Source organism: Castanea sativa, chromosome 2 (genome assembly GCF_040712315.1).
Source record: "Castanea sativa cultivar Marrone di Chiusa Pesio chromosome 2, ASM4071231v1".
In the NCBI taxonomy this organism is placed as follows: Eukaryota; Viridiplantae; Streptophyta; class Magnoliopsida; order Fagales; family Fagaceae; genus Castanea; species Castanea sativa.
Genome location: NC_134014.1, coordinates 11,461,138 through 11,473,747, shown reverse-complemented (window position 1 = coordinate 11,473,747; position 12,610 = coordinate 11,461,138). Strand labels below are relative to the sequence as shown.

At 32.6% G+C, this 12,610-nt stretch overlaps 3 protein-coding genes across 3 annotated transcripts; all 3 read left to right on the top strand.

Moving 5' to 3' along the window:
* The first annotated feature begins 2,279 nt into the window (after positions 1–2,279).
* Positions 2,280–3,625, top strand: LOC142623543 (major allergen Pru ar 1-like). Its single transcript, XM_075796979.1, has 2 exons — positions 2,280–2,577; positions 3,107–3,625. The coding sequence occupies exons 1-2, from the start codon at positions 2,394–2,396 to the stop codon at positions 3,403–3,405; spliced, it is 483 nt and encodes a 160-aa protein (XP_075653094.1). The 5' UTR covers positions 2,280–2,393; the 3' UTR covers positions 3,406–3,625.
* A 2,667-nt stretch (positions 3,626–6,292) lies between these two features.
* On the top strand, positions 6,293–7,625 carry LOC142625714 (major allergen Pru ar 1-like). Its single transcript, XM_075799407.1, has 2 exons — positions 6,293–6,579; positions 7,101–7,625. The coding sequence occupies exons 1-2, from the start codon at positions 6,396–6,398 to the stop codon at positions 7,397–7,399; spliced, it is 483 nt and encodes a 160-aa protein (XP_075655522.1). The 5' UTR covers positions 6,293–6,395; the 3' UTR covers positions 7,400–7,625.
* Positions 7,626–10,632: 3,007 nt separating this feature from the next.
* Positions 10,633–11,428, top strand: LOC142623977 (major allergen Pru ar 1-like). The gene is made up of 2 exons (XM_075797468.1): positions 10,633–10,907; positions 11,020–11,428. The coding sequence occupies exons 1-2, from the start codon at positions 10,724–10,726 to the stop codon at positions 11,316–11,318; spliced, it is 483 nt and encodes a 160-aa protein (XP_075653583.1). The 5' UTR covers positions 10,633–10,723; the 3' UTR covers positions 11,319–11,428.
* The last annotated feature ends 1,182 nt before the right edge of the window (positions 11,429–12,610 follow it).

The window sequence follows — 12,610 nt, the reverse complement described above, 5'->3', positions numbered from 1 at the left end:
TTCTATAAAGAACATACAACCACTATACGTTATAGCTCTTCAAATGAGTCGAATGACTATACGTCGTTCTAACCAAACTTAAACAATAAGCCAATGGCACAAAAAAAAGAATTCATTTTTCCCAACTACTAATGCAATCTCAGTTGGGATACATGAATAGCAATAGACCCTCTAAGCCTAATCTACCCGATGCACTTAAGCCCTCCAAACTTCTTGCTTCAACAAGGTTACGCCAAACTGTGTTTCTTCGAACTTATCGGATCTCGCAATTACTGCAATTAGCCCATTGCATCAACTAATATAAATTGGTTCTTTCTTGAGCTGCTTCCTAAACACCAAAAACCTTCTCACAACTCTAAATTTGGTGTGGTAAGGATTTGGTTTATAATCCTCTCATGGGTATGACAATGGAGAGGATGAAAGTAGAGGAATTTGGAGAATCAAATGTATAAGATTGTGGATGAATCAATCTTGTTTTTCTCTAGGGTTTCTCTCTCAAAATTCTCTCTGGAAGCTCTCTACATTTCATGAATATGAGGATATTTATAGTAGGGTATGAGATAGAATGTGAAAAGTCACTTTCAGCAAAACAGGGTGCACTAGCGAGTCACTCGCAACTGGGATGAGTCACGAGTTCCAGTCGCCAGTTATCAGACTAGTCAGACTGTACTTTTTGTCCTGTAGTGATCCAGCTGTCCTAACTCTTCAACTTCCTGCATGCTTCATACGTGTACTTCATTTTAGTGAGTCACCACTTGCGAGTCACCACTTGTTGCACACTCTTGATAAAATCTTCACACTCTCTCACACATAGCCCTTACATTATTCCTACCTAAATATAGAGTTTCTAAATATTGAATTACAAAAAAATTTGGCACGAAATAAAGCCAACACATGGTTGAATAAATTCAACTTTATACTAAAAAACAACTATCATCACCATTACTCAAAAGACTTTATTCTTTCTCACTTCAACCAAAAAAAAAACTCCAAACTTTCAATTTTATCTGTCTGGTAGAGCTCAGAATAATTTCACAGAGATGGACAAGTTGGCAGAAGCGGTGGCTTAAACAAATAACATGTGTCTCATGTTTGACTGTTCTTAGATTTGACTGAATATATAAATTTGGTGGGTAATTGCGTGTATTTATAAATATTAGTCCTCATAAAAAATAAATAAACAAATATTAGTCTTTTCTTAATTCTTTAGAAATCAAAAGTCCTAATTTTGAACCTTATTACATTTAGATTTCATTTTATAACGTGGGTTCCAGTTAACTTAACTGAAAAAAAAAAAATTTAGAGAGTTTCAATCTATAATGTTCACTTCTGATAATTTCTTTTTATCATCAGACCAAGATATCAATAGGTTTTTTGAGTAGAAGTCTCCTTCTGATAGTTGAATAAGAGATTTGGGGTTTAATTCCCGCCTACACAAAAAAAAAAATTATTAGTATCTTGGTCTGATGATAAATAGTTATTATTAGGAGCGGACACCATAGATTAAAACTATTTTTTTAAAAAAATTAAAATATATAATTAGTTGCTATAAAAAAAAATAAATAGTTATTAATTGGGTGTTTTTATAAAGACTAGCCTTGGTTTAGGTAACCCTAGCGTAACCAATATTTAATTTTTTTATAAAGAAAAAAATCGCTATTTTTTTTTTAAAATTCTTAAATCTGGGTCAACATATGCTAGTTGGTAAATCACATAAGCGTACGTATTGGTATTAGTTGGGTTGGGAGATATTTCAAAGGTTTTTCATTCTGTATTTTAGCATTTTAAAATTAAAAATACTCACGTTATGAGATGCTAGAACATGTTGTTGCCTTGCTAATTGAACTAGCTCTATAAAATTGTAATTATATGTTAACCAATATTCAAACTAAACGAGCATGAAGTATTTATAAGATTCTAAAATCGTACATAGATTTAAGGCCTCCTACAGTCCTACTTTTGTTTGTATTTGGTGCTCATGATTCTCATTAAGTCATCGATAATGTTCTCTGCACATGTATGAATGAAATTTTATTAAAAAATTGGAATTATCAAGGTTTAGTATATTTCTTAATTATGAAGTTTAGTAGCACATTAATCGGAATCAATTTGGGATTTTTGAATCAATCCTCGAAGGTGCTTTCATTGACTGAATAAAATATGTTCCATTTTATAAATTATAAAAATGTGTCCATCACTCTATCAAGTTGGAGATGACACAAGTCCTTGATCTACAAATTTGGGCATTTCTCATCAAAGGTAAGCTCCTTCTATAAATAGCACCCCTAGTACACTCATATATGCACAACACAAAAGCTCAATCAATATCCCTCTAATATTTGCCATTTCTATTTCCTTGATCATTTTCAAACTCTCCTAGCTAGTTAATCACCATGGGTGTTATCACTTATGAGTCTGAGGTTACCTCCCCAATCCCACCAGCTAGGTTGTACAAAGCCTTTGTTCTTGATGCTGACAACCTCATCCCCAAGATTTCACCACACACTATTAAGAGCACTGAAATTCTTGAAGGAAATGGAGGCCCGGGAACCATTAAAAAGGTCACATTCCATGAAGACGAGTATATATATACTAATTTTTCACCCAATATTTTTTTAGCATTGTAAAAGTTATCTTACTTTTGGTATATGTTACCAATTTTTTTGGTCCTCCAAAGCAAGAAAATGCTTGTCAGATATAAACAAAATGATACCCTTTAACTTTTGTTTCAAAATCATCCTTACACTTTATGTGGTTTTAATTTAATCCTTATATCTTAAAATTTGTTTCAAAAGAGTCCTTATTGTTATGTGGTAGATGAAAAATATCACATGGTAAATGGAGTTCATGCTATGCTAGAATTGGCCTCAGTGTCCTAAATTCATTTGCTATGTTAGCATTTTTCATTTTTTGGATAATGACAAGGACATTTTTAAACTATCTTACAATATAAAGATGATTTTTTAATAAATAAATTTAAAAAAAACAAAAAAAAGTCAAACATTGAGGGCAAAAAAATGTGTAATGTAACTTTCACTTATGTGTGCGCGCCCGCGTAATCATCCAGAATATTCTAACTGTTGTCTTTTTTTTTCAATTTCCACAGGGAGCCATTTCAAATTCCTTAAGCACAAGATCGATGCCATAGACAAAGAGAACTTCACCTACAATTACAGTGTGATTGAAGGTGGACCTTTGTCAGACAAAATTGAAAAAATCTCATACGAGACCAAGTTGGTGGCAACCCCTGATGGAGGATCCATCTTTAAGAGCACCAGCAAGTACTATGCCAAAGATGATTTTGAGATCAAGGAAGAGCAAATCAAGGCTGGTAAAGAAAAGGCTGCAGGATTGTTCAAGTCAGTTGAAGGCTACCTTTTGGCCAACCCTGATGCTTACAACTAAACCTGCTGCTGATAAGAGTGTATCTATTCCTTCTATTGCCATATAGAGGTGTGACTTTCATGTCTATTCTGATTTTCTGTCTAGTCAGAACTCAGAACTGTCTTGGTCTTGTAATAAGTGTTACTCTTTGGATATTCTTGTTGCTTGTAATGTTCCCTGTCCATTGTAATGTGACTCTTGTATTGTTTTGAGTAATATAATAAAAATCACATGGTATTATTAAGGTATTATTTGCTATTGATTGGATGTGGTTATTTTTTTGCTTAAGTTATTGACTTTCTTCTTATTATCTTATCTTAAAGAACAAATTAAGATCAGTAACTTCAACATGAAATTCTTAAACCACCGCGCATCCTTGGTACGGTGGTCACTCTAGAAATATAAATGCTCGTGGGGTGTTAGAGGTAAGGATCGGGGTTTAAGTCTCCCAGAAGGAGCTTCACATACATATACACTTAGATTAGGTTAGAGTAGAAATTCTATCTTGTATAAAAATAAAAAATAAATAAATAAAAACATGAAATTCTTAAGATCCTAATTCTCTAAAGAACATACAACCACTATACTTTATAGCTCTTCAAATGAGTCGAATGACTTTACGTCGTTCTAACCAAACTAAAACAATAAGCCAATGGCACAAAAAAAAGAATTCATTTTTTCCCAACTACTAATGCAATCTCAGTTGGGATACATGAATAGCAATAGACCCTCCAAGCCTAATCTACCCGATGCACTTAAGCCCTCCAAACTTCTTGCTTCAACAAGGTTACGCCGAACTATGTTTTCTCTAACTTATCGGATCCCGCAATTACCTCAATTAGCCCATTGCATCAACCAATATGAATTGGTTCTCTCTTGAACTGCTTCCTAAACACCAAGAACCTTCTCACAACTCTAAATTTGGTGAGGTAAGGATTTGGTTTATAATCCTCTCATGGGTATGACAATGGAGAGGATGAAAGTAGAGGAATTTGGAGAATCAAATGTATAAGATTGTGGATGAATCAATCTTGTTTTTCTCTAGGGTTTCTCTCTCAAAATTCTCTCTGGAAACTCTCTACATTTCATGGGTATGAGGGTATTTATAGTAGGTTATGAGATAGAATGTGAAAAGTCACTTTCAGCAAAACAGGGTGCACTGGCGAGTCACCCGCGACTGGGATGAGTCGCGAGTTCCAGTCACCAGTTATCAAACTAGTCAGACTGTACCTTTTGTTCTGTAGTGATCCAGCTGTCCTGACTCTTCAACTTCCTGCATGCTTCATACGTGTACTTCATTTTAGCGAGTCACCACTTCCAAGTCACTTCTTGTTGCACACTCTTGATAAAATCTTCACACTCTCTCACACATAGCCCTTACATTATTCCTACCTAAATACAGAGTTTTTAAATATTGAATTATAAAAAAATTTGGCACGAAATAAAGCCAAGACATGATTGAATAAATTCAACTTTATACTAAAAAACAACTATCACCACCATTACTCAAAAGACTTTATTCTTTCTCACTTCAACCAAAAAAAAAACTCCAAACTTTCAATTTTATCTGTCTGGTAGAGCTCAGAATAATTTCACAGAGATGGACAAGTTGGCAGAAGCGGTGGCTTAAATAATTAACATGTGTCTCATGTTTGACTGTTCTTAGATTTGACTGAATATATAAATTTGGTGGGTAATTGCGTGTATTTATAAATATTAGTCCTCATAAAAAATAAATAAACAAATATTAGTCTTTTCTTAATTCTTTAGAAATCAAAAGTCCTATGTTTGAATCTTATTACATTTAGATTTCATTTTATAACGTGGGTTCCAGTTAATTTAACTAGAAAAAAAAATTTAGAGAGTTTCAATCTATAGCGTTCACTTCTGATAATCTCTCTTTATTATCAGACCAAAATATCAATAGGTTTTTTGTATAGAAGTCCACTTCTGATAGTTGAATAAGAGATTTGGGGTTTAATTCCCGTCTACAAAAAAAAAAATGATTAGTATTTTGGTTTGATGATAAATAGTTATTATTAAGAGCGGACATCATAGATTAAAACTATTTTAAAAAAAATTAAAATATATAATTAGTTGCTATAAAAAAAAAAAAAAGTAAATAGTTATTAATTGGGTGTTTTTATAAAGATTAGCCTTGGTTTAAGTAACCCTAGCGTAACCAATATTTAATTTTTTTATAAAGAAAAAATCGCTATTTTTTTTAAAATTCTTAAATCTGGGTCAACATATGCTAGTTGGTAAATCACATAAGCGTACGTATTGGTATTAGTTGGGTTGGGAGATATTTCAAAGGTTTTCATTCTGTATTTTAGCATTTTAAAATTAAAAATACTCACGTTATGAGATGCTAGAACATGTCGTTGCCTTGCTAATTGAACTAGCTCTATAAAATTGTAATTATATGTTAACCAATATTCAAACTAAACGAGCATGAAGTATTTATAAGATTCTAAAATCGTACATAGATTTAAGGCCTCCTACAGTCCTACTTTTGTTTGTATTTGGTGCTCGTGATTCTCATTAAGTCATCGATAATGTTCTCTGCACATGTATGAATGAAATTTTATTAAAAAATTGGAATTATCAAGGTTTAGTAGTACATACCAATTTTTTTTTCTCAAAAAAAAAATTGGGATTTTTTAATCAAAATTTTGAAGGTGATTTCTTAATTATGAAGTTTAGTAGCACATTAATCGGAATCAATTTGGGATTTTTGAATCAATCCTTGAAGGTGCTTTCATTGACTGAATAAAATATGGTCCATTCATAAATTATAAAAATGTGTCCATCACTCCATCAAGTCGGAGATGACACAACTCCTTGATCTACAAATTTGGGCATCTCTCATCAAAGGTAATCTCCTTCTATAAATAGCACCCCTAGTACACTCATATATGCACAACATAAAAGCTCAATCAATATCCCTCTAATATTTGCCATTTCTATTTCCTTGATCATTTTCAAACTCTCCTAGCTAGTTAATCACCATGGGTGTTATCACTTATGAGTCTGAGGTTACCTCCCCAATCCCACCAGCTAGGTTGTACAAAGCCTTTGTTCTTGATGCTGACAACCTCATCCCCAAGATTTCACCACACACTATTAAGAGCACTGAAATTCTTGAAGGAAATGGAGGCCCGGGAACCATTAAAAAGGTCACGTTCCATGAAGGCGAGTATTTATATACTAATTTTTCACCCAATATTTTTTTAGAATTGTAAAAGTTATCTATCTTACTTTTGGTATATGTTACCAATTGTTTTGGTCCTCCAAAGCAAGAAAATGCTTGTCAGATATAAACAAAATGATACCCTTTAACTTTTGTTTCAAAATCATCCTTACACTTTATGTGGTTTTAATTTAATCCTTATATCTTAAAATTTGTTTCAAAAGAGTCCTTATTGTTATGTGGTAGATGAAAAATATCACATGGTAAATGGAGTTCATGCTATGCTAGAATTGGCCTCAGTGTCCTAAATTCATTTGCTATGTTAGCATTTTTCATTTTTTGGATAATGACAAGGACATTTTTAAATTATCTTACAATATAAAGATGAGTTTTTAATAAATAAATAAATAAAGTCAAACATTGAGGGCAAAAAAATGTGCAATGTAACTTTCACTTATGTGTGCGCGCCCGCGTAATCACGGAGAATATACTAACTATTGTCTTTTTTTTTCAATTTCCACAGGGAGCCATTTCAAATTCCTTAAGCACAAGATCGATGCCATAGACAAAGAGAACTTCACCTACAATTACAGTGTGATTGAAGGTGGACCTTTGTCAGACAAAATTGAAAAAATCTCATACGAGACCAAGTTGGTGGCATCCCCTGATGGAGGATCCATCTTTAAGAGCACCAGCAAGTACTATGCCAAAGATGATTTTGAGATCAAGGAAGAGCAAATCAAGGCTGGTAAAGAAAAGGCTGCAGGATTGTTCAAGTCAGTTGAAGGCTACCTTTTGGCCAACCCTGATGCTTACAACTAAACCTCCTGCTGATAAGAGTGTATCTATTCCCTCTATTGCCATAGAGAGGTGTGACTTTCATGTCTATTTTTATTTTCTGTCTAGTCAAAACTCAGAACTGTCTTGGTCTTGTAATAAGTGTAACTCTTTGGATATTCTTGTTGCTTGTTATGATCTGTGTGTTGTAATGTGACTCTTGTATTGTTTTGAGTAATATAATAAAAATCATATGGTATATTTAAAGGTATTATTTGCTATTGATGTATGTGGTTATTTCTTTTGCGTAAGTTATTGACTTTCTTCTTATTAACTTATCTTAAGAACAAATTAAGATCATCTAGAGTTTTTAAAGTAAGTTCATCATAATATTCTTGAGAACCTAATCCTCTAAATTAAGAACATACAAACCATTATACTTTATAGCACTTCAAACGAGTCAAATGACGTTACATCGTTCTAACCAAACTAGAACAATAAGCCATTGGGCAAAATAAAATAAAATAAAATTTGCCATGGACAGAACCTATTGCGTTGGGTGTGTAGCGAAAGTGACGTCCATGGTAGTTCAATTAAATTATGTTATTCCAATTACTTACCAATCTAACAATTAGTGAACAATGTTGTATTTATATCTTTTCTCAAATGTGGGTTTCAGTTAACTCTACTGGTAAAATTTTTTATGGTTGTATAACTGATTTGGAGTTCAATTCTCGCCTACACTAAAAATTGATTGGTATCTTTGTCTGATAATAAAGAGCTATTATCAAGAGTGAACGCTATAGGTTGAAACTCTCTTTTATAAAAAAAATATATATATTTATATATATATATCTTTTCTTAAATTAGAAATGTAACTAACTCATGTCCCAAAATATGTTGTAGCATTAATTTGCCCACGTACCTAATAGCACGGCCAAACCTCATATTTCCTAGTCTATGCAAATTTAAAGCAAATTTCATTCATTTTCCACAAAACGGAAGGGGAAAATTAAATTAAAAACTAAAATTTTAAATTTTAATAAAAATATATAATTTAAAAAATATTTCAGAAGAAATGGCCAATCCAAAACTAGTATTTTTCTATAATAAAAATATACTATTTTTTTAATGATAATTCCTCTATCCCATTTGAATGTCCATGAGATGTGCATATTTATCTTTACATTTAAGTCAAGTAGGCACCATTGCACATTCTTGGTGCGATGGTCACTCCATAAATATAAGTGTTTATAGGGTGTGGAGGGTAAGGGCGGGGTCTCCAGGAGAGAGTTTCACACACATATACACTTAGATTAGTTAAGTCATTAATGAGCACAAACAATTTAATTTATATCAACCCTTCATAAAAAATTAAATATTCTATTACAAAACTAATCAATTCATAATTATTTGATTGGATTTTTATTCTTTGAACTGTGACTTCTTTCACAATTAAAACTTGAAGCTGCTTCGAAGCTTAGTCTAACTTCTAGAAAGTTGACCAGGTTTTGCGTCCTTCTTAATTAAGAAAAGAGCAGGAAAATATCACAAACGACAATTATAAATTAAAGCAAACCAGCCAAAACTATCACTAATATTCCAAAACAAATAAAATATTGAGAGTTGGTAGATTGGGTGACTTGAGCCCATAGCTGATAGCTGATGGCACAAAGCACAATCAAAAGTTGAAAAAAAAAGCCTTGAGTTTTGGCTGTCAGCATTGCCTCCATCATAGTTTCTTTCGTGGCCCCTTACTCAGATCTTGCTAAACTACTAGTTGCTCCACAAAAGATAATACCTACTTGAAAGTTTTTTGCTTCATAACCATAGGCAGAATCCAAATCAATTGACGGTGATTTCTTTTTTCTTTTTCTGTTTTTTTAGAGAAGAATTGGTCTCTTCCTCTCACAAAATATGACTCTAAGTGAAGAAAAAAAAAAAATATATATATATATATATATATATATATAATTATTGAAAGAGTATTTAATAAGTGCATTCTTCTACCCATTGCCCTATTATTATTATTATTATTATATGGGACCATTGCCATATTTTTATTTTTATTTTTATTTTTATTTTTTGATAGAACCATTTCCCTATTATTAATTGCCGCATTCATCATTAATAAATTCTCTACTGGTTTCAAGGTCCACCAGCAAAGTACTTCATAATTTCACGCCGGTCCACCGCATTTTTCGGCTATTTAAGCTAAGAAAGTGAGAGTCCTTCAAAAATTTAATAAATAAATAAATATAAATTAAATATAAAATAAAATAAAATAAGAAAGAAGAAGTTAGAAAGTGAGAGGCCTTGAACTGAATTTTTTTTTTTTTTAGATTACTAAGTATTTTCAACACATACTGACACACAAGGAAAGAAGAGAAAATGTTTTTAAAGAAATTTACAGTGATCTATATTCAAAATTGCCTAATTCTTGAATATACAGCACAGGCCTTGAACTGAAATAAGTATTGCTATTCAAGCAGAAAAAATTAATTAATTAAAGTATTGCTAAGAAGTAAGAAAAAACATTGAGTATGTGACATTGGAGAATTTTATTTCGTATTTTGGTTGCCCTATTAATTACTTGCCACTATTGCAATTCTTGTGCTACAAAAAGCACACAACAAGACTTTACTATTATTCAGCTAATAGTTAGGCCCGTATCATGGTCTATTTTTAGCCCAAAGAGAAGATAAGTATTACTGGAATAATGTTTCTCGAGTTTCATTGTTTAAAAGTTTCCAATTATTTGTCTGATTCAAAATATTAAATGAAAAAACTAAACAGAGTTTTACTCGAAAGAAAAAGAGAGAATTTTCAAAAAAGATACAATAAGGTGATTTGTTATTGCACATATTTATAGCAAATTAGGCAAATTGTGATTGCTTATTAGATTTTATAATGATAATAAGTTCTCTTAATAAATATTTTATATTTGAATAAAATAAGTATTTTATATATATATATATATATATATATATATACACACACATTTTTTAATTTCTCTATACTATATATCAATGTATTAATTTGGGCCCCAAAACCGAAATTTCTGCTCCGGCCCTTGAGCACATAGCGTTACAACCATCTACTGATCGGGATAGCCAACTACTAATGGTTACTTTCACCTGTTATTGAATTTTTTTTTTTTCACCCCAAAAAGTAGAAAACAAAAAACCTCAGTAGAAGCACCTATGAACATAGTAACACTTGCACAAGTATCGTCCTCACAATCTATAAGTAGCACCTCTATTCTACACCACCTCTCCCATTCCAAAATTCTCAAATTCCAATTTCCAATTAGTAGCTCCATTCTCTGCTTCTCCATACCTTTTTTTGTCTCCCAATTCTAAAAATAGCATGGCTGTTCTCACTCTAACTGATGAGTTCACTAGCCCCGTCGCGCCGAAAAGGGTGTTCAAGGCCTTGATCCTTGATGCTGACAACCTCATGCCCAAGCTTATGCCTCAGGCCATTAAAAGTGTGGAAACACTTGAAGGCAATGGAGGGCCTGGAACCATCAAGAAGATTACCTTCGCCGAAGGCTAGTTGTATTTTACATACATTGTTTTACACTATCATACTATTTATACCATAATCTAAATAAAAAAATAAAAAGGGATTGAATTATTTTTCATGTCCCTCTTTGTATGCAGGTTCTCACATTAAGTACGTGAAGCATAGGACTGATGCACTGGATGAAGAGAAATTGACATACTGTTACACATTGATAGAGGGTGATGATTTGTTGGACAAGATTGAATCAATTTCTTATGAAATGAAGTTTGAGCCCACTCCTGGTGGGGGATGCAAAGGAACAAATGTGAGCAAGTACCATCCTAAACCAGGAGTCCAGATCAATGAAGAGGAAGTCAAGGCAGGCAAGGAAAAGGCCATGGCTATTTACAAGGGTGTGGAAGCCTACCTCTTAGCCAATCCCAATGTGTATGCTTAAAGTTTCCTTTATGAGACGTCATATTGCATCTATAATGCATGATGCTACTATACTATATCCCAATTTGCCAATTTTGGCATAATAATAATAATAAGCGTTTTACGATTAAATTGATTGACAAAAGTCACAAAACACTACATCAATCTAAATCTTATTATTGTTTGGGAGTTTATTTGATACCCAGATTGTTTAAATTGGATTGTATGTGTGGCCCTTTGCTAAGAAGCAATTATGAGAAGTCGTAATAGTAATTTACTAGTTCTTTTGGAGTATAGGGTAGAAGCGGCTAACACTTCCTCAGGATGTGACAAGATTACAAATTGGAGTGTGACAGGATTACAATTGAGATCTTAAAAAAAATTCTTTGCTGCCACCATTAGTTTGGATATCACTTGTTAGAAGATTACTTAAATCCAATTGAGATCTTAATATAACATATTAAGGCAACTAAATCTTACAAGAAGAATTTATTAGGTCAAATATATATAAGCTAAGAAACTCTGATTGTTATTTGACTGGTCATTTTTAATATTTGGTAAATTACACAAAATATATCTCATTTTAAGCTGCCCCCTGAAGTAAATGCACAATTGACCCCCCAAATCATAAATTTTGTAATACTTAACCTCTGGCTATTTATTTTGGTGTTAAGTCTAATGGAATTTAGTATTAAAAGGCCAATTTACCCCTTTATCATTTGTTTTGGAGAGGGTAAATTGGTCTTTGCCACACTTCATTAGACTTAATACCAAAATAGATGGTAGGGAGGACATTGAAAATGAGTTATAACTTTTGGAGGTTAATCATGCATTTCGATAGTTTATCGGGGAAGTTGTAAAATGGGATATAGTTTAGAATGGAAAAATGTAATTTCCCCTTTGATATATAGCATAGATGTTGCTAACACTTCCCTAGATCATGATAAATTATATCAAAGATAACCTAGTAATCCTATATGTCTTAGGGGCACTACAACACAAGGGATTTAAGTATGGGAGATTTTGAGACCCCAAATAGATTGTACAACTATGTGATGCACGAACATGTACCAAGTACCACGTCAGACATGTATCACATCATTCTAGATCATATAAGCAGTTATGAGGAGTACCAATTATAACTTGACTAGTCCTTTTAGGATGTGATGCAGATGTGACTAACCAGGGACGGAGGGAGAGTTGGACTAGGGGAGGCAATGCCCCCCCCCCTCCCCCCTAATTTTTTTTTTAAATTAATATATACATATGCACCAATTTTAGCAATTTTGTTCCATAAAATCACACTTTGCCCCT